We start from the raw sequence: 23,585 nt of genomic DNA, 5'->3' as shown, positions 1-23,585 counted from the left end.
CGGACCCCCCTGGCATCTGTGCAGGTGGCACGTAAAAAGCACCCACTACACTCGCGGAGTGGTTGGCATTAGGAAGGGCATCCAGCTGTAGAAACTTTGCCAGATCAGACTGGAGCCTGGTGCAGCCTCCGGCTTCCCAGACCCCGGTCGAACCGTCCAACCCGTGCTAGCGTGGAAAACGGACATTAAACGATGATGATGATGATGATATGTGTGTTTATATATATATATATATATATATATATGTATGTATGTATATACATATGTACATATTTGTATATATGTGTATATATACATATATATATATGTGATACATGTATATACATATGTATATATACACATATATGTATATACATATGTATATATACACATATATGTATATATATATATAAGTTGATTGTTGGTATTAAAAAGCTTTTCATTCTTATTTTTACATTCTTATTTTTTTATTATAACTGTGTGAAAATATATATATATATATTCACACAGTTATAATTAAAAAAAAACCACAAATCTTGTTAAATACAGCTACCCAACCCAAGATGCCCTGGTTGAAAAACTAATTTATTTTGCCGTTTATTAAGTTGAGAACAAGACAGTCTTGTTCCCCAACTTAATAAATAATATACTATTTCGATTAGTATACCCTGGGTAGCTGTATTTAACAAGATTTGTGGGCTTTTTATAATAACATTATCTTTACTCTCTCGGCTGATCAAGTGTTTTTCTCCTGGTTGAAGGATTACCACATGATATCATCATCATCATTTAACGTCCATTCTCCATGCTATCATGGGTTGGACGGTTTGACCGGGGATCCGGGAAGCCAGAAGGCTGCACCAGGCTCCAGTCTGATCTGTCAGTGTTTCTACAGCTTGATGCCCTTCCTAACACCAACCACTCCGAGAGTGTAGTGGGTGCTTTTTACGTGACACCGGCACGGAAGCCAGTCTAGGCGGCGCTGGCATCGGCCACGTTCGGATGATATACAGAACATGTGTGTGTGTGTGTGTGTGTGTGTACGTGTTTGTGTGTATATGTATGTGTATGCATCCCTCTCCCTCTCTACATGCAGAGAAATACAAACATACATACCCATATATTCATTTGTGTATTCATTCACATATTCATAATATATGTGAATGAATATATGTATATATGCGTTTGTGTTTCTCTGTGTGTATGTATGTGTAATGGTCCTGTTTTGGTGTGTGTGTGTGTATACACGTGTACATATGTATGCATGTATACATCTCTATATATATGTTTATGTATAGGTATATGTATATACGTATGAGGGTGGTGCAATATTTGTATGTAAGTATGTGTTTGTAATTAAACTCTGTCTCTTCAGACAGTGAATAACAAAGTCTCAAATATCAATTTGAAAACCACTTTTAAGCGAGCAACTCCTATCAGAGTCAGCTTTTGTAAACTTATAAACATCTAATTATTATCAATACTCTTTTACTTGTTTCAGTCATTTGACTGCGGCCATGCTGGAGCACCGCCTTTAATCGAGCAACTCGACCCAGGGACTTATTCTTTTGTAAGCCCAATACTTATTCTATCGGTCTCTTTTGCCGAACCGCTAAGTAACGGGGACATAAACACACCAGCATCGGTTGTCAAGCAATGCTAGGGGGACAAACACACACACGTATATATATATATACACATACATATATATGACAGGCTTCTTTCAGTTTCCGCCTACCAAATCCACTCACAAGGCTTTGGTTGGCCCAAGGCTATAGTAGAAGACACTTGCCCAAAGTGCCACGCAGTGGGACTGAACCCGGAACCATGTGGTTGGGAAGCAAGCTACTTACCTCACAGCCACTCCTGCACCACTCTATATGTGGAAAAATTATCAGAAAAACCATGGTGCAGAATTGCAAGAATGCTTCAGGGTTACTGAACCGTCAACCGTCACATTATATACTTAATAGCGTTTCCCAATTGTTCATTTTACATACTCTACTTATACTTATAGGCGTAGGAGTGGCTGTGTGGTAAGAAGCTTGCTTATGAACCACATGGCTCCGGGTTCAGTCCCACTGCGTGGCACCTTGGGCAAGTAATATAGCCTCGGGCCGACCAAAGCCTTGTGAGTGGATTTGGTAGACGGAAACTGAAAGAAGCCCGTCATATATATGTGTGTGTATATATATATATATATATATATATATATATATATATATATATATAATATATACATGTATGTTTGTGTATATATTTGTGCATCTGTGTTTGTCTGCCCAACATCACTTGACAACCGAGGCTGGTGTGTTTACGTCCCCGTAACTTAGCGGTTCGGCAAAAGAGACTGATAGAATAAGTACTCGGCTTACAAAGAATAAGTGCTGGGGTCGACTTGCTCGACTAAAAAAAGGCAGTGCTCCAGCATGGCCACAGTCAAATGACTGAGACAAGTAAAAGAGTACATTTCACTTTAATCTTACCTAACTCAACTACATTTCTGCTCAATTCCTCTATTTTTAGCTTCTAAAATTCTGAAGTTACATTCAATGTCTTAATTATATTTTGTCAGTTTTGTATTACTACCTCACCTAAATTTATTTGATACGTGAATTGTTATATAAGTATTGCTCTATAACCCATATCTAGATCCTGTAAAGTGAGTTTGAAATAGGTAATTACATCCGAAGCCTTTAGAATTTAAACCAGCAATATCTAGCCCAAATATTCCACTTATTTTATGTTCAAACTGGGTAGATCTAACAAGACACACCTACCCTATAATGTCTCTCGACAATTATACAATCATATCATTGAAATCTTGAAGTTATGAGATAATGCATGATCACTTCATAAAAGAACCCCATTCAGTCATGAAAGTTCCCCTCTGCGACACACGTCCAGGTAAGGTTGTTTATGGAAGACCAGCAGTCACCCATGCATACCAGTCTCCCCTCTCCACGCCACCAGTGTTATCCAAGGGAAAGGCAAAGGGGCCGATGCAGCTTGGCACCAGTGATGTTGCAACTCATTTCTACAGCAGAGTGAACAGGAGCAATGTAAAATAAAGTGTCTTGCTCAAGAACATAACAAACAGCCCGGTCCAGGAATTGAACTCACTATCTCATGATTGTGAGCCCAACGCTCTAACCACTGAGCCATGCACCTTCACTACAGGAAAAGTATACTCTCTGTATATACATACATATATATATAAGTTAAAAAACACATAAAATATATAAGCACAAACAAACAGACATAGAAGTTCACCAAATCCTCATCAGTTATTCAACAGACAGACAGACAGACATATAATATTTAAACATATATCTATATGCTTAAATATTATATCTGTCTGTCTTGGTATTAGCATTAAAGGTGTAAAATTGCTGAGAACCTTTGTCCAATAACTGCTGAGGATTTGGCAACCTTCTATGTTTTCAATTTGTTTGTGCTTATATATATTATGTTTTTTAACTTTTATAGATCCGATTCTTGACTGAAGATTGAAGACTTCGAATGTCCCGTCCATGTTTTTTGTATCGTCTTCTAAATGTTTTGCGTTCCTGTCCCAGTTTGTATTTTTTTACACATACACTACCGTCAGAAATTAATTAGCACCCTTGATTTGCTCTTCACTCAAGGTATGTGCTGTCACCTAGTGGCCATATCTCGAACTATTGCTTTGTTGCGAGTTCACTGTTGCGCAGAACGATGACGTAACTTTGTTTGCAGAGCAGTTTGAGAGTCTACAGCCTTATGATGTTGACATAGCAGTGCAACAACAACTTGGAGTGCGGATGCAGACAAATCTTCCTTTGTTTAATAGATATAGGTAGCGCCTCGCAAGGACCGAAATCACACCATACTAAGTTTTCTCATCGCGTAAGACGTTTTGAACAGCTCATAGGTTAATTGATTTAACCTATTTAATGTAGAAATTTGAGAAGTGCTAATTAATTTCTGACGCAAGTGTACATATATATATATATATATATACATATACATTTTATCATCATTTAACATCTGTTTTCCATGCTGGCATGATTTGGACAGCTTGACAGAAGCTGGGAAGACCAAAAACCACACCAGGCTCCATAATCTGGGTTTGGTTCTTACAGCTGGATGCCCTTCCTAATGCAAACCACTTTACAGAGTGTACTGTTTGTTTTGTACATGGCACCAGTACCAGTGATTTTTATATGACACCATCACCACCACTGCTTTTTGGGTGCTTATAAATACACACAAACACACAAAGAGGTTTTCTTTTCAGTTTCCAATACACCCACAAGGCTTTGGGTGGCCCAGGATTAGAGTAAAATCCACTTATCCAAGGTGCCACACAGAAGAATTGAACCAGCTAATATCTGCACTTGATATCATATAAAATATGCTACATGTAACAGAGAACAATTAATGCCTAATATTTGATATGTTCAAAACATACAACTATAGACGTACAGCACACAAAAAAACATGCACAATGGAAAGAAAAGACATCAGAGGAACAAAGCATATCCTGCCTACAGCTAAATGTTTTCATTGCATGTGACCAAGTTAAAATATAAATATTAATAATTATCCCAAAACAAGATTGAAGTTAAAGGATATATCGTCAAAGAAATGAAAAGATAGTTTAATAGGAAGTTGACAAAGAAAATCAAAGGTTGTTTAGGAAAGTTCAACATACAATTTGCATATGAGTAAAATTTGCATATTACTAAATAAATGATTATTCAAATAATAATCATGATAATGAAAAAGAAAATGAACAAAATGAAATACTTATAGAAAATATTGCATAGAATTTGAGAAGTGTTTTCAATGACGGCAGGTGAATCAAACATACTATAGTTCATTGCAGGATATAAACAGGAGTGGCTGTGTGGCAAGTAGCTTGCTTACCATCCACATGGTTCTGGGTTCATTCCCACTGCATGGCACCTAAGGTAAGTGTCTTCTACGATAGCCTCAGGCCAACCAAAGCCTTGTGAGTGGATTTGGTAGACGGAAACTGAAAGAAGCCCGTCGTATATATATATATACAATTGTTTGTTTGTATTCCACCTGCCTTCGTCTTTTGTTTATTTCCGTAAACCTGCCTTCGTCTTTTGTCTATTTTCATAAAGCTTCCCGTTATATATATATGTAGGTGTGTGTATATGTTTGTGTGTCTGTGTTTGTCTCCCCCAACATCGCTTGACAACAAATACTGGTGTGTTTATATCCCCGTAACTTAGCAGTTCAGCAAAACAGACTGATAGAATAAGTATTAGGCTTACAAAGAATAAGTCTTGGGGTCGATTTGCACGACTAAAGGCAGTGCTCCAGCATGGCCGCAGTCAAATGACTGAAACAAGTAAAAGAGTAAAGAGAGTAAATATGACCATTTGCTTATCAGGAAATTTGTAAAATTGATATTTTTTTTTGATCTTTTAATTTTATTTTTAAGTATCACCTTTACAGGTATTTATACTCTGGTAAAATTAAGAAATCACCTTGTAAATAAATGAAACCGCTCAAGTTCATCACTGTACACATACACTCATACATACATGCACACACAGACAAACACAGAATTACATATCTATGTGTGTATTTATGTATGTTTAAAGATAATCAATCCAAATTTTCACCATTTCAAGTCATTCACCCAATGAGTATTTTTGCCAAATTTGGTGAAAATCCATTCGGCCATTTTCCAGTAATTTCGCAAACACACAGACAAAGACGAGTAATTACACTGCCCTGCTTTTGGTTTCATGCACAAGGTAACTACAAGTTATACTATGTAATCATACAGTAACAGGCGCAAGTTATACTATATAATAATACAGTAATAGGTGCGGGAATGGCTGTGTGGTAAGTAGCTTGCTTACCAACCACATGGTTCCGGGTTCGGTCCCACTGCATGGCACCTTGGGCAAGTGTCTTCTACTATAGCCTCGGGCCGACCAAAGCCTTGTGAGTGGATTTGGTAGACGGAAACTGAATGAAGCCTGTCGTATATATATGTATGTATATATATATATATATATATATATATATGCGTTTGTGTGTTTGTGTGTCTGTCTCCCTAGCATTGCTTGACAACCTATGCTGGTGTGTTTATGTCCCCGTTACTTAGCGGTTCGGCAAAAGAGACCGATAGAATAAGTACTGGGCTTGCAAAAGAATAAGTCCCGGGGTCGAGTTGCTCGATTAAAGGCAGTGCTCCAGCATGGCCGCAGTCAAATGACTGAAACAAGTAAAAGAGTAAAAAGAGTGAAGAGAGTAACAAGAACAGAAAAATCAAATTAAAAATAATGATTCGTTAACATTTACCTCAATACATATATGCAAGTTCAATGCAATTAGTACAATGTTATAGATGAATAGGGGCCATTTTAAAACAAATGGCTTTCGTTTGTGCATGTACATAGGACCACACCAGACAATCAAAAGATAGAGTCCTGATAATGCAAGGGTATTTGAGACTCCATCCATTAAGGGCCAATCAGCAACTCTTGGATCTAAAAGCACAGAAAGAAATAGAAAGAAATGTATAAAAAATCAAAGTACAATATAAACTAGACAGACAGACAGATATATACATATATACATACATTTTTACATGCACATATACACACATAAATGGTATAAGCTGAAAAACAAAACAAAATATTAAATAATTTCCATACATATTACAGCAGACATGATCACGCTTCATCCAGATGGAGAAAAGCAAATTAATTAATGTACACTACCTTTATTGATATATATTCGGTTGGCAACTAAGTTCCCGCCGTTTATTTTTAAATTTTGGAATTTATTGCGTTTTTAAATTTTGGAATCTATTTTTTATGAGAATTCTATTTTTGAATCATTTGGAACCTATTTTGTTTTTTGTTTTTTTTTTTTGTTTTGTTTTTTAGTTAATTTTAGTTACTTTTTGCTTATATTCAGATCATTAAAATGGAATGTAAAGTTAAGAAAAACGAGCATTGTCATCACCTTCTCTTTGCTTTTAATCAAGGTTCTAAGGCCGCACAAGCTGCTCGGGACATTTGTGCTGTATATGGACAGGGTGCCGTAGCTGAAAGAACCACTCGTGATTGATATGCCAAGTTCAAAAATGGAAATTTTGACCTCAAAGACACACATCATTCTGGCCGTCTTGTTGAGTTTGATGAAGAGCAATTAAACCAACTTTTGCATGAAAATTCTCATCAAACGACAAGGGAACTGGAAGAGAAAATGAAATGCTCCCACACTGCTATAGAGATGCATCTTCACTCGATGGGAAAGGTTCTGGAGCATGGGTTCCGCATGCTTTAAGTGACAACAACAAAAATCAACAAGCTACAATCTCCACTGGTTTGCTTGCTCATCACCGCTCAACTCATGGACACAAGCAACGAAGTCATTACCGAATCGTTAGTGGCGATGAAAAATGGTGCTTGTACATCAATATGAAGCAGCGTAAGGAATGGCTTAGCCCCAGTAAACAAGCGACATCGCGTGTGAAACAAGATCATCTGCATAAAAAGATGCTGTGCATATGGTGGGACTGGGGAGGGATTATCCATTACGAATTGCTTGAATGGAACCAAACGATCAACGCGGAACTCTATGTTCAACAGATGGAACGACTCAACACGGCTATTCAAGAGAAAAGACCTAATCGGCAGCATGGATTTCTTCTGCTGCACGACAACACCCAACCTCATATCACCAATATGATCAAGGAAGCCATTGAAACGCATGGTTGGGAAGTGCTGCCACACCTGCCGTACTCTCCTGATTTGGCACCAATGGATTTCCACCTCTTGCGATCTCTCTCAAATGCTATGTGCGGAGTTTCTTTCAATACTGATGCAGAATTGAGCGCTTGGTTGGATCAATTTTTCAAATTGAAGTCGGGTGAACAATAAGGGTGAATACATTATTAATTAGTTGTTATTTTTTATTAATACATGCAACCGAAGCCGCGATGGGGTGTTGCACTTTGAGTTAGTATTCCTGCTGTGAATACTAACTTTTATGTTCAACAACTACAATGAGTGCATGACGCTTTGAAAGCCAGCTACCCAGCATTGGTCAATCAGAGATGCACACTTGGTCACACTGCTAATGTGACCAATTACAAATTTCAGGAACTTAAGGGGCTGCAAGTGCTGCATCACCCTGCCTACAATTCAGATTTGCACTGTCAGGTTATCACTTTTTCCAAGCCTTGGCTCATTTTCCTGTCCAGACAGGGGTTCAATAATGTGGATGAGGTTAAAAACAGGTGCAAGGAAACTTTTGCCTCTAAACTAGATAAATGGTATAAGCATGGAATTGCGGCAAGCTGGCAGAATCGTTAGCACGCCGGGCAAAATGCTTCGCGGTATTTCGCCTGCCATTACGTTCTGAGTTCAAATTCCGCTGAGGTCGACTTTGCCTTTCATCCTTTCGGGGCAGATTAATTAAGTACCAGTTATGCACTGGGGTCGATGTAACCGACTTAATCCGTTTGTCTATCCTTATTTTTCCTCTCTGTGTTTAGCCCCTTGTGGGTAGTAAAGAAATAGGTATTTTGTCTGCTGTTATGTTCTGAGTTCAAATTCCGCCGAGGTCGACTTTGCTTTTCATCCTTTCGGGGTCGATAAATTAAGCACTGGTTACGCACTGGGGTCGATGTAATCGACTTAATCCGTTTATCTGTCCTTGTTTGTCCTCTCTGTGTGTAGCCCCTTGTGGGCAGTAAAGAAATAGGTATAAGCATGGAATTGAGTTTCTGGTACAACAATGGCAACAGACAATAGAATATGATGAGACACACCTTGATGAATGTAATTTCACATGTAATTTGTTTGGACTATTAATTAAAGCTTGAAATATGAAAACACTTTTGATTCAACCATATGTGTGTGTGTGTGTGTGTGTAGACAGATAAACAGACATAGATGTAAACACACACATGCAAATTGAAGGTGAGATGTAGATGAGAAAACTGATTCAAACATTTACAAATAACAAGAAGCATTTTTTTTTTTTCAGAAATAACTTTTACATTTTTGTAACTTACCAGAAAATGAAAGTGTCCAGTTGTAGAATTCTTGGACTTCCATCAACTTGTCTTTTACTACTTCCATTTTATCCTTTAAAAATAAAACAAAAACACCTTTTACTAAAATAGAAATTGTGAACAAATTCATTTCATTTCTATCAATATTACTAAATATAAACAGATATATAACAGATGTTAGTCATACCCCAATCAGCACTCATCAAACTGACCTAGGGTCATATACAGAGCTTTAACCCTAGCTCAATCCTGGTCAAGTTGAGCTATGATTAAGTATACATAAGATACTGCTTAGTCCCAGTTCATCCTTGGTCAAGGTGACCTAAGATCAAAGCTATATAAAGATGTTTAGCCCAGCTCATTCCATATCATATATAAAAGATGATTTTGATCTCAGGTCAAGCTGACCTGCAAAAAGTGTATAAAAGATGTTTACCCCAGATCAAATATAAAAGATGATTTTGACCTCAGGTCAAGCTGACCTGCAAAAAGTGTATAAAAGATATTTACCCCAGATCAAATATAAAAGATGATTTTGATCTCAGGTCAAGCTGACCTGCAAAAAGTGTATAAAAGATGTTTACCCCAGATCAAACATAAAAAGTATATTTATCTGACCAGGAATCAAAAGGTCAAATTGATCATATATCAAAAATATATAAAAGATGTTCTTTAGCCTAACTCATTCCAGAGCAAATATAAAACATGATCTTGAGCTCAGGTCAAGCTGACCTGCAAAAAATGTATAAAAGATGTTTAACCCAGGTAAATATCAAAGGTATTACAATCTGATCAGGATTGAAATATATAAAGGATCTCGCTGACGATACATCGAAGAGGCCAGGGAACAGAAGAAAGAAGACATGCACCCAACACCAGAGCTGAAGACAACTCCGAAAGGGGGGCCCCGCCATGTCAAAACGGTAGAGGAGTAGGGGCCGAAACCGGACGTGGTTCCTCCTGATGATGTCTTGAGCTAACTGGATCCTATAAAGGAGCTGCTGTGGTAGCAGACCATGAAACACGGATGTAATTCCTCAGATGATTTTGACCTAAGGTCAAGCTGACCCGCAAAAAGTGTATAAAAGATGTTTAACCCAGGTAAATATCAAAGGTATTACAATCTGACCAGGATTGAAATATATAAAAGATATATAAAAAATATATTAAAGATATTTTTGATTTCATGTCAAACTGACCTGGAATCAAAATTATTTAAAGGATGTTTAGTCCAACTCAGCCCAGATCAAAAATACACAAAAGATGTTTAACCCAGCTCAGCCCAGGTCTAACTGACCTGAGATCAAAGATATTCAGTCTCTTCAAATGTAGTTTATCTCAGACTATGAACAGTTCAAATACAGAATGAAATGATTTGCTATGAGGAAGAAGAAAAGTCTAGCATTTCAGGCAAACCTCTTTCTTCAAAGAGAGATGATTTCGAATGGTGCCAAATAAACACACTTCCAGAGTTTCTGCCCAAACTATTTTATTCCTCACAGTAAATCAGTTTATTCTATTTTTTAATTAATTATACTAAATAATTACTCACAAAGACCATCACCACTTGTTTTATTACTGACTAGCACTATGACCCAGCAACACCATGTCATAGTGCTAGTGCATGCATATATAGCTGCATGCGTGTACACATACACGCAAGTACTGTTCAAATCTCCGACCAATCACATACAGCTAGCTGGCATTCAATTGGCGTATCAAGTTTCGCGCATTTTGATTGGGTTTTGGATAGAAAATTCACAAAAAAGTCACTTCTATTGATTTTTTAATGGCTTTGTGGGGTGACTGGGGAAATGTAAAGATGTGCACGACCACCTTTGGACGGTTTTGAATGACCATAGAAAGTGCGAGCGCTCTAACTGAAAAATTGTGGATTTGTATAAAGGAGACACATACAGACATTTTGCCATTTATATATATAGAGATGACATTATTCAATATGCCCTCCATTCTCCTTTTTTTTTTCAACATTAGACTGATTTCAGATATTTAACTACTATTTCTAGCAAGTCAACCCGCCATGTAAAGGCTTCCTTATTGACACATAAAAGCTGTTTAGAGCTGGACTATTTGTTTTTCTTTTTTTTTTCATCTTTGTTTTGTCTAGTATTGGTTGACCTTAGAGTAAGAGTGAATGTACCCAGTGCTACACATACTCACGTTACTGTTCGTAGCTATTTCACATTTATGTAAATGCAATATCTATGAAAATGCTTGACTGCCATTTAAGCACATTTCAGAGAACTTATTCAGGGTAGCTTATATTACACCATCGCTGAATGGGAGTGAGGTGGTGTTTAGGGCCATTTCACTATCATATATATCTCTCTCATCTTTTGTTTCAGTCAGTTGACTGTGGCCATGCTGGAGCACTGCCTTGAAGGGTTTTAGTTGAACAAATCAAGCCCAGGACATTTTTTTTAAAGCCTAGTACTTATTCTGTTAAACTGCTAAGTTACAGGGACACAAACATTGGTTGTCAAGCGATGGTGGGGGACAAACACACACACACAGATATATATATATATATATTTGTACGAAGGGCTTCTTTCAGTTTCTGTCTACCAAATCCACTCGCAGGACTTTGGTTAGCCCAAGGCTATAATAGAAGACACTTACCCAAGGTGCCACACAGTGGAACTGAACCCAGAACCATGTGGTCAGGAAGCAAGCTTCTTATCACAAAGCCACACCTGCACCTATATTTTTTTTCATAAAGCTTCTCTGACTGACAATTTCTCGATTTAGACAGGGATTCTTTTCAAATTGGAAATTGCTGTCATGGTGGAGGGCCACCCGGAGAGACTTATTGTCAAATAAATCATCCTTACTTATAGTTTTTTTTTTTGTTTTTCTTTTACGTCTGGTATTTATTTTATCAGTCTCTTCTTGCCAAACTGCTAATAGCAAGCACACCCTATTCTTGTGTCATTAACCTTTTAGCATTTACACTGGACAGAGTCTGGTCCAATTATTCTACCTATTTTAATGTTCAATCCAGCTAGATCCAGCCTCTGACATCTATCCTATAATGTCATTCTAAAAATGATCACATCATCAAACCTTCAAAGCTATGAGCTAATGCAGAGTAAATTTAAAACAATGTTAATAAATAAGTATTACATTCAACAGAGTAATCTGAATGCAAAAGAACTAATACATTACTATTTTAAGGGACTTTTTTTTTCGCATTATAGATTTCATTCCAAATTGAAGAGGATTAGGTCAGTGAAATTCCTCACAGACACAAGCACACGTACACACACACATGCATGCACCACCACAAGGTTGTTCTTATTCTTTAGAGCTGAAACCTCACCTGGAATTTGCATCACCGGTCTGGAACCCCTATCTTGCCCAGGATATTAATTGTCTGGAAACTGTTCAGTGACGTGCAACCAAGAGAATACCCTCCATCAGGCATTTGCCATATTCTGAATGCCTTACTTCCCTGGGCATGGATACATTGAAACTCTGACGTCTGGCAGCTGACTTGGCAGACACCCATAAAATTATTAACCATCTTACTAACAATAATTCTGAGCACCTTTTCAAACTCCACCTGTCTAACACCCGTGGACATGTTTACAAAGTCAGAAAACAGCACAGCTCCCATGACTTTCGGAAACATTTTTTCACTCTAAGAGTTGCTGAAGCATGGAACAAACTACCGGCATCAGTTGTTAGTTGTCGGAGCACTGCATCCTTCAAAACTTCCATGCTTCCTGAGATTCACCAATGATACACCTGATTTTCTCCCCTCCATACACACACAAGCATGTATCTGACTCATACACTGTTCACTTTCCAGACATTTGTACATTACTGCATATGCTTTATATGCACTTTTTGACAAGTTGTGGTGCACCTGAGCACTGTATACAATAATTTCATTATTATTATTATTAAACAGCATGTGCCTTAGTAATTATCTGGACTGAATTCATGAAATACCCCCTACTTCAATATGCTAACTCCTTAGGGATTCCTTATTATTTTTTATTTTTCCAAACCAGCTGCCATGCTTAATCCCACAAACTACATTTTTGCTTTTAAGAAATTAAATGTTTTTAGTTTATCATCTATGTTATCATTTCAAGATTTTCTAAATATAAGTGTAAAAAAAAAAAAAAAAGAAAGAAAGCAAGAAGCTACGAAAATTGTAAATTTAATATCGGTGATAAAGTTTGCCTTATATATGCAAAATATACATGCAAAGCAAAAGAAAATAAAACAGCTGAAACATTTAACTGATGAATGTGGTTAAGGGTATTACGATAAGAGGTTCTAATTCAAAATTCCTTTGATAAGGACCATCTGTGAAGGTAGAGTGCAGATTTAGGATATCTTGAAATTAGACTGACCCCTATGAAGGAAGCAGAACAATCTAGAATTCTTGGAATTTATTAAAGCAACCAATTTGCAATCACTGCTGTTAATTTAATAGAATTGAAATTTATGCAAAAAACAGATACGTGGCGGTCATCACTGCTAAAATAGAAAGCCATTGTTTGTGTCTTTTAGTCAGCACCTGATCTAGTGTTTAATAGCAGACACAGTCTTCATTCTAACTGCCAGATGTATCAGTCGGCAGAGTTGGTGCAGGGAAGCTTGGTAAAATGATGTAGTAGTTCTCTGCAAGGGGAATGTGAAGTGTCATTAAACATTAATGCCAACTGGTGTCTCGGTCGATTTCAGCAGCAGACTATTTCACACAGCAAAACTGATGCTGTATTAGTTAATGGCCACCTCGCAGGAGCCTTACGTAATCTCTTTAACCTATTTGTTATTATATTTCTGTTGAAGAACAACTGTCTTTGATTCAACTGATTTGGAAAATGATGAACAACTTAGCACAGTGTCATTATGAAGCTAATGTTTGAAACTTATTTTTATAAAAGATCCTAATTTAAATCAATTTCAAATGAAGTTTTGATCATAAACTCAGGAGTAATCTCAGATGAGTTGGAATCAAAATGGTTGGGAAGTAATCCGGTCTCTTACTGAGCGCTACAATATCTTTATTTCTTTATTGCCCATAAGGGGTTAAACATAGAGGGAACAAACAAGGACAGACAATGGGATTAAGTCGATTACATCAACCCCGGTGCGTAACTGGTACTTAATTTATCGACCCCGAAGCGATGAAAGGCAAAGTCCACCTCGGAGGAATTTGAACTCAGAACATAATGGCAGACGAAATACCGCTAAGCACTTTGCCCGGCGTGCTAACGATTCTGCCAGCTCACCTACAATATCTACACTGTAGAACCACAGCTCACTGGCTGAGAACTGCTTGATACTGATTCTGGCTTCTCAAGCAATATCCAAGCATCCCATGTGACCAGCCTGTATGATATGACTTGTTTAATCTTATTTCAAGCACTGTAAAGAAATTGTGACAGCTCCAGTTTCCTCTCCTAGAACAAAGCTGTGTGGGTGAATTTTAGGCTGCCTTCTCTGGGCTCTTTCTTGCCTGGGGCAAACAACTAGATAGGATTGCTCAGTCACATAGAAGTTTCCGACTGACAGCTTCCACTAGATTCCAATCTTTAAACAACCATACTCTGCATCACTCATGTGTAGAGTTCTGACTAGAAGCTTCCAATAACTCAGATCTGCTCTCATTACCATCGGACATTTTAGGAATACAAGATCTACATTTTAGGAAAAGACACTTACTCTTTTATTTGTTTCAGTCATTTGACTGTGGCCATGCTGGAGCACCACCTTTAGTCAAGCAAATCGACCCCAGGACTTATTCTTTGTAAGCATAGTACTTATTCTATCAGTCTTTTTTACCGAACCACTAAGTTACGGTGATGTAAACGCACCAGCATCAGTTGTCAAGCAATGTTGGGGTGACGAACACACACACACAAACATACACACACACACACACACACACACACACACATATATATAAATATATATATATATATACATATATACGACAGGCTTCTTTCAGTTTCCGTCTACCAAATCCACTCAGAAGGCTTTGGTCAGCCCGAGACTATAGTAGAAAACACTTGCCCAAGGTGCCACGCAGTGGGACTGCACCCGGAACCATGAGGTTGGTAAGCAAGCTACTTACCACACAGCCACTCCTGCGCCTATAAGTTTTAAAGTGGTGTTTGGGATGAGTATTCTCCACCATCATTATATTTACTGGGCACGTAAAAAGCACCATTTGAGAGTGATCATTACCAGTGTCGCCTTACTGACACTTGTGCCGGTGGCACGTGAAAAAACATCCGAGCAAGGTCGTTGCCAGTGCCACTGGACAGGTTCCTATGCAGGTGGCACATAAAAAACACCATTTGAGCATGGCCATTGGCAGTACCGCCTGACTGGCACTCGCGCCAGTGGTACGTAAAAGCACCCACTACACTCTCGGAGTGGTTGGTGTTAGGAAGGGCATCCAGCTGTGGAAACTCTGCCAGACCAAGATAGGAGCTTGGTGCAGCCTTCTGGTTCGCGAGTCCTCAGTCAAATTGTCCAACCCATGCTAGCATGGAAAGCGGACGTTAAAGGATGATGACATAAGAGTGTTCAGCTTTTTGCCAAACAACCAGCACAAATGATTTGTTTATTATGATCAAACATATATGCTGTACATTAGCACTAACTCTCGCCTTCAAATCAATGTTGCTTGAGCAGGTGCACAGTGCGCCACGCATCAGGGCGGCGAGCTGGCAGAATCGTTAGCACGCTGGGCGAAATGCGTAGCCGTATTTCGTCTGCCGTTACATTCTGAGTACAAATTCTGCCGAGGTTGACTTTGCCTTTCATCCTTTCGGGGTCGATAAATTAAGTACCAGTTACGCACTGGGGGTCGATGTAATCGGCTTAATCCGTTTGTCTGTCCTTGTTTGTCCCCTCTATGTTTAGCCCCTTGTGGGTAGTAAAGAAATAAGGTGTCGAAGCGATCACAGAGCACCATAAGATGAAGTGTTTTCCTGAAGACGAAACCGCATCACCAGGTCTAGGAACTGAACCGATGATCTCATAATCGTGAATGCAACACCCTAACAACTAGGCCATGTGTCTTCACACACACATACTTATATATATTATACACTAGCACTATGACCCGGCAATGCCAGGTCATAGTGCTAGTGCATGCATATACAGCTATGTGCGTGCGCACATACATGCGAGTACTGTCCAAATCTCCAACCGATCACATACAGCCTGCTGGCATTCAATTGGCGTATCAAGTTTCGGACATTTTGATTGAGTTTTGGATAGAAAATTCACAAAAAAATGTCACTTCTATTGATTTTTTAATGGCTTTGCGGGGTGACTGGGGAAATGTAAAGATGTGCACGACCACCCTTGGACGGTTTTGAATGACCATAGAAAGTGCGAGCCCTCTAACTGAAAAATTGTGGATTTGTATAAAGGACACACACACTCACAGACAGACATTTTGCCATTTATATAAATAGAGATACACGTACACACACACACGGTTCCACTGTTTACATCTACCAAATTCACACACAAGGTAGTGGTCAGCCTGGGGCTATAGTAAAAGACACTTGCCCAAGGTACCACACAGTGAGACATACTTAATCCAAAACCACGTGGTCACAAATGCAAGATTCTTAACCACACAGCCATGTCTGCACCCACTAGTCGTAACTAAATATAAATACATATATCAGGAACAAAATAAACAAAAAAAAAATACATTCTTGTTCATACAAGCAAATTCCAGTGAAGCATTTTAGATAGATACCCTACTTTATAACTGAATACTGTAATCTTTCAGAGATTTATGTTTGTGAAACGTTAACACAAAACAAGCAAAAAGTGAAGTCAAAAATTAGGCTTTGGAAACAAAGTAAGCAATGGGTTTAATTTCTGAGCAAGCCTTACACTGGAATGTGATAACAATACAATGTTTATAGTTACTAAGTTACTAACAGAACAGTGTCCAAGTTTAGATAAAATACATCCTGTGCTATGCACACTCACTTGCCCTCCTCATTTATATATACTCTTGACTCTTTACTCTTTTACTTGTTTCAGTTATTTGACTGTGGCCATGCTGGAGCACCGACATAGTCGGGCAAACCGACCCCAGGACTTATTCTTTGTAAGCATAGTACTTATTCTATCGGTCTCTTTTGATGAACTGCTAAGTTACAGTGATGTAAACACACCAGCATCGGTTATCAAGAGATGTTGAGGGGGACAAATACAGACACACAAACATATACACACATACATACATACATATATATATATATATATATATATATATATATACAACGGGCTTCTTTCAGTTTCCGTCTACCAAATCCTCTCACAAGGCTTTGATCAGCCCGAGGCTATAGTAGAAGACACTTGCCCAAGGTGCCATGCAGTGGGAATGAACCCGGAACCATGTGGATGGTAAGCAAGCTACTTACCACACAGCCACTCCTGTGCCTATATAAACACACAATAAGGAAATACAACTGTGCTGAATAGGGTTTTTCACTAGTTTTGTATGTTAAACAAATAATTACTTTCATTCCTTATGACAGAAGCCATATTTCAAAAACCCAGAAATTTTAGTAATTTATTCTCTGCAGGCATGGTTGTGTGGTAAGAGGCTTACTTCTTAACCACATGGTTCAGGGTTCAATCCCATTACGTGGCATCTTCGACAACCAAAGCCCTGAGAGTGGATTTGATACACAAAAACTGAAAGAAGCCCATCATACATATACACACCACACACACACACACACACATATATAAACACACGCACATATATAAATACACACACACACATATAAACACACACACACACATATATATATATCTCAGTGTGTATCTTTGCATCTGTGTTTGTCCCCCAACACCACTTAACCAATGTTGGTGTGTTTACATCCCCATAACTCAGCAGTTTTACAAAATAGACCAATGGAATAAGTACTAGGCTTAAAAAATAAGTCTTGGGGTCAATTTGTTGAAATAAAACTCAAGGTGGTGCCCCTGAATGGTCACAGTCAAATGACTGAAACAAGTAAAAGAATAACAGAATAATCTTAGATTGAGTATGTGTGAGAACTACTTCTAAAATGATAAGGATGGTTATGGATGGAACACCTTTTGATCCTAAGTCTGCTAGGTGAGAGCTCACCTGGAGCTAAGCAATTACAGTAACATTTACCTATTCACAGATTTATGATTTTGGTCAGCTTGAGGCTATACGAGAAGACACTTGACCAAGGTGCCTCACAGTGGGACTGAACCCGGAACGATGTGGTTGGGAAGCAAGCTGCTTACCACAACCACAGCCATTGTATATTATCCCTTTTAATTTTAAGAGAGTAGAAAATGCATTCTTTGAGGGAGATTTGGCTGTTATCCCTCGAAGGCTTAGAGAGCAAAGAGGTTACCTCCTTGGTTCATAAACAGGCTGTTGTTCAGATTGAGTCAGCCCTGATTGAGCAGACTTATGATTAAAGACCTCTTCAATCAGGACTATGACTGTCTCATACTTTTAATTGTAACTTAACCTTTTACTATTTAAACCGGCCAGATATGACCAAAATATTCTACTTGTTTTCTGTGCAAATTGGCCAGATCCAGCCTCTTACACCAAACCTATAATGCCATGCTTAAAAATAAACAGTCGCATCATCAAAATCTTGAAGCAACATGATAATCCATGTTTAATTCAAAACAATATGAGTTATTAAGCATTACATTTGCCAGAATAATCTGAATGCTTGATGAGTCTTTTTTTTTTTTCTTTTATGTATTTTAAGATGATAGAACATCAAGCAACCCTGTAAAGCAGAGGTTCTCAACCAGGGTTCATATGACCCTTGAGGGTCCACAGAAGATTTTATTCTTAAAATATGTTTGCAATAAATTGGTTTCACTTCTACCATAAACAAAATATTTTAGCAATTTCTTTGATACAATTGCTAATGATATTTAACAATAAAAATATAATAGGATGTTTTTTTAAACATTGAATAGCTATGAGGGTCCATCTGAATAAAATAGTAATCAAAGGGGACCACAGGTAAAAATAATCAGTTGAGAAACACTAATATAAAGGTTCTCTTGTTGGTTCATTACAAATACAGTTGACAGGTGCAGGTCATTGAAACTAGAGCAATAAAACTAGATCAACCAAGCCTATGGTCATCTTTAGTAAAAGAATCCTCTACAAAATTGCTAACCAACAAGTTCCACCCATTTCTGACCTCCTAAATTTGAAGTTCCCTATCAAGCAGCACCATCAGCAAGTGGAAGCGCAATGGCCCAATGGTTAGGGCAGCGGACTCGCGGTCGGAGGATTGCGGTTTCGATTCCCAGACTGGGCGTTGTGTGTGTTTATTGAGCGAAAACACCAAAAGCTCCACAAGGCTCCGGCAGGGGGTGGTGGTGACCCCTGTTGTACTCTTTCGCCCCAACTTTCTCTCACTCTTTCTTCCTGTTTCTTGTCCCAGACTTCCTACGCAACCGCTGAGCCTGGATGCGCATTCATCCATCCGTCGATGCTCTCGGTGTCGGGGGTTGACCTGCTTTCTCCTCTGCGGGTCTTACGAATAGCAAAGGACCACGTTTCGGACTTCTCCCATCTTGCGAGCTCTGGAATGAAGACCGTTCACTCAACAGCAACAACAGCAGCAGCAGCACCATCAGCAGATGGCATCCATGTTGTCTTTTTGACCCACATTGTATTAACACTCATGTGCTCTGTCACCTTGTATTTTGCTTACACTCCTCTCTTCTTTAATGGTCTAATCCTGTTACTTCTAATCACACACACACTTCATTCCTCTCTAATCTTGCATGCACAAGATGCCCTCACATGCAACCTTAAGACAGCTCATGAAATCTGCACGGTCTCAGTCGAGACACCATCAAAACACCAGTACTTACACACATCAAGGAAACAAACAATACTATTTCTATACCCAGTGGCTGTTAGTGGGACGGGTACTCTGCATAAAGCGAATTTGAGCTTTGTTTGGATAAATTGTGAATGTAAATGATTAGGTTGGCAAAAAACTTAACAACCAATCAAGAGGTCTGCAGGTCTGTATCACACCCAGAACCAAAAGGTTATTTAACTCTTTCAAATCTATAACAACCTAATCCCGTCTACTTAACCTTTAGACTGCTTATATATATTTATTTAGGCGGAGAGCTAGCAGAAACGTTAACACGCCGGGCAAAATGCGTAGCCGTATTTCGTCTGCCGTTACGTTCTGAGTTCAAATTCTGCCAAGGTCGATAAATTAAGTACCAGTTACGCACTGGGGTCGATGTAATCGACTTAACCCTCTGTCTGTCCTTGTTTGTCCCCTCTGTGTTTAGCTCCTTGTGGGTAGTAAAGAAATATATATTTATTTACAAGAGTGTTTTGTTGATAAACTTGAGGTCGGTTGTTCCTATGGGTATATGCAGCATATAGAGTGGAGGGCTAGCTATTCTTGCAAGTTGATTTAGTCAACGATACATGACATGAAGACAAGCAATGCAATACGGCATTAAGACAGAGTTATCATATTTCCAGAGAGGAAGTATTTTTGTGAACGGGGAAACTTATCTTTTGTGTGGTATCTTAATGATGTAAAAGATATGTAATCACCATGCATTTTTCTATCCACTTTTCCATGCTGGTAAAAGTCAGATGGCACTTTTTCGAGACAGTGATCTATGGTCAGACACCCTTCCTGATACGAACCAGTTTAGTTCCTTCTCACAACACACAGGGGTACAGTGTACTTATTCTAAAAACTGATATACCCTTATGTGTATATAAAGAATTTAATGACTTTTTTTTTTTGCTTTGACATGTGTGACATCAATGGAACTTGGTTATTGCAGGAAGCTTAACTCTATTCAGATTACTCTGCTAAATGTAATGCACAGTTATTCACGTTCTTTAGAATTAATTATGCATTACCTTGTAGCTTCAAGGTTCTGATGTAATTGTTTATTTTTAGAATGACATTATAGGATAGGGGAGAAGCTAGATGTGGCAGGTTTGAACATAAAACAAGAAGAATAATTGGGTGAGATATGGGCTGGTTTAAATGCTAAATGGTTATAGAAAGAAGAGAGGCGAGCAGAAAACATAGGAGTTACATGTGGATGGTTCTGGGAAAGACACCACTATCCACACCGCCCTTGCCAGAGCACGTACCATCAACCGTACTTCTGCTCTCTCTCCCCGCACCCACCCCGCCGTCACCTGTCTCTTGTTTCCCTCACCTACCACCCCTCCACCCTACCTCTCCAATGCACCATTCTCTGAGCCTTCCGGCAACTCCAGTCTGACCCTTCCCCTCCTTCAAATGAGCCCACAACCTATGTGACCCCCTGCTAGTTTACTCAGCCGACAAAAGTGGGGAATCCTGCAACAGAACAGCACCCTGTCCAGGTGGGGAACGTATATTACCAAGGAAACCAGCCCTTATAAGTTGGCATGACTCGGGAGGGTAACTTACTTTACCTTATCCTCCTAGTATGAAGTTCCCCTTCCCCATTGCCACTTGAAGTTTATAGTTTTACAAATTCACATGGTTTAGTGGTTAGGGTATTTGGCTCACAACTGTAAGGTTGTGAGTTCAATTCCCGGCAACACATTGTGTCCTTGAGCAAAACACTTTATTTCATGCTGTTCCAGTTGAATCAGCTGGCATGATGGAGCAGTACCTATATTTGAAAGAGTCAACCATGTCACATTCCTGTGTCATGCTGATTCTCCTTCAGAACTGTGTTAAGGGTACGTGTGTCTGTGGAGTACTCAGCCACTTGCATGGTAATTTCATGAGCAGGCTGTCCACTGATTGGATCAACCAGAACCCTCATCGTCATAATTGACAGAATGTCGATCTTTAATTATACAAGCTGCATGGCGACCTCAATTAGTGCTGGTGACACAAAAAGGAAAGGATCCAGTGCACTTTGATGTGGTTGGCATTAGATACCATGCTGAAGTAGAGCAGTCACTGGAGCACAATCCAGTCCTTGGCTCCCATCAGATCCTGTCAAAACAGTCAACCCATACCAGCATGGGACATGGACTCAAAATAATGATGAGGGTTCTTACTCTAATTAATTATGCTTCCAGAACATCTTACTTCATTATTAATTAGGTCACCTAGGAGTCACTAGTGTAGTGTTTCCTGTTTTGTTTGAATCTTTTTTTTTTTTTTCCTTCTTTCAAAGAGAAACTCAAACAAGAAAATTTGATATTTGAACCTTTGCTAAGTATTACAGCAACATGAGAATGGTGAAGTACTTTCACATGTTGCAGTCAAAGTTCATCTGAAACTTTGTTGTACCATTGTCTCACCATTTAACCAGCACCAATATGAAATACTCAATATCTGGGAGTTAAAGAATCTTCAGTTACAGATGAAAAAATTAAATGACAATTGAATCTCTATGAAAAATCAACGAAAATCCAGTAAAAGTATTGAATTATCTTTTAAAACAATGTCAGTTGAAGAAAGTCTTTGAGTAAGACCCACGAGAAGGATAATGCTTAGCGTGAATTGAATGAGAAAAATATCTGACAAGGTACAGGCCTGGGTGTGTGATAAAGGGTTTGTTTCTTAACGACATGGTCCTGGGTTCAGACCCACAGTGTAGCACTTCAGACAACTGTCTTCTATCATAGTCTCAGATTGACCAAAGCCTTGTGAGTGGATTTGATAAACAGAAACTAAAAGAAACATTATCATCATCATCATCATTTAACGTCCGTTTTCCATGCTGGCATGGGTTGGACAGTTTGACTAAGGACTGGCAAGCTTGTAGGCTACACAAGACTCCAATTTGACCTGGCAAGGTTTCTACAGTTGGATTCCTTTCCTAATGCCAACCACTCCAAGAGTGTAGCAGGTACTTTTTATGTGCTACCAGCACAGGAGTCGGGAGAGGGCACCTGGCATCAGCCACATTCATATGGTGCTTTTTACGTGCCACCAGCACGGGGACCCAGTCAGGCGGCACTGGCATTGGCCACAACTACAATTTCCATTTTGATTTCAATCTTGATTTGATTTTACTTGACTCATTAAGTCTTCTTAAACACTGCATCGCCCGATGATTCAAAGGTACTTTTAAACGAGGTGGTTATGTGACACTAGGATAGGTTATGGCTGTGATCCCACTTTACTTGCTGGGTCTTCTCAGTCACAGCATATCTCCAAAGGTCTCAGTCATATATATGTGCGTATGTGTCTTTGTTTCTCTGTTTGTCCACCACTTACTTGACAACTGGTGTTGGTTTATTGATGTCCCTATAACTTAGCAGTTCAGCAAAAAACCATGATTAAATACCAAAATTAAGGAAAATAAATACTGGGATCAATTTGCTTAACTAAATTCATCAAGGCAGTGCCCCAGCATGGCCGCAGTCCAGTGACTGAAACAAGTAAAAGGTAAAAGATAAGAAACAGCTACAAGCTCAAACATAGTTGTGTAGTTAAGGAGTGGGTAGCGGTTACTAGGGAGATCTGTTGAGGGACAAACAATGGAGATAAGGAGATGG

The 23,585-nt window shown here is 38.8% G+C and overlaps 1 protein-coding gene across 1 annotated transcript in view; it reads right to left on the bottom strand.

Moving 5' to 3' along the window:
* LOC115218355 (elongation of very long chain fatty acids protein 4) overlaps nucleotides 1–23,585 on the bottom strand; it is a 64,374-nt gene that overhangs the window by 24,118 nt on the left and 16,671 nt on the right. Inside the window, exons 2-3 of the mRNA XM_029788117.2 lie at nucleotides 9,038–9,110; nucleotides 6,310–6,497 (exon numbers count right to left, since the gene is read on the bottom strand). Coding sequence (XP_029643977.1) covers nucleotides 6,310–6,497; nucleotides 9,038–9,110 — 261 coding nt within the window. The remainder of the gene's footprint in view (nucleotides 1–6,309; nucleotides 6,498–9,037; nucleotides 9,111–23,585) is intronic.

This window comes from Octopus sinensis, linkage group LG13 (assembly GCF_006345805.1).
Source record: "Octopus sinensis linkage group LG13, ASM634580v1, whole genome shotgun sequence".
Classification (NCBI taxonomy): Eukaryota; Metazoa; Mollusca; class Cephalopoda; order Octopoda; family Octopodidae; genus Octopus; species Octopus sinensis.
Note: the sequence above shows the minus strand (reverse complement) of the source record. Positions and strands in the feature narration are given on the sequence as shown.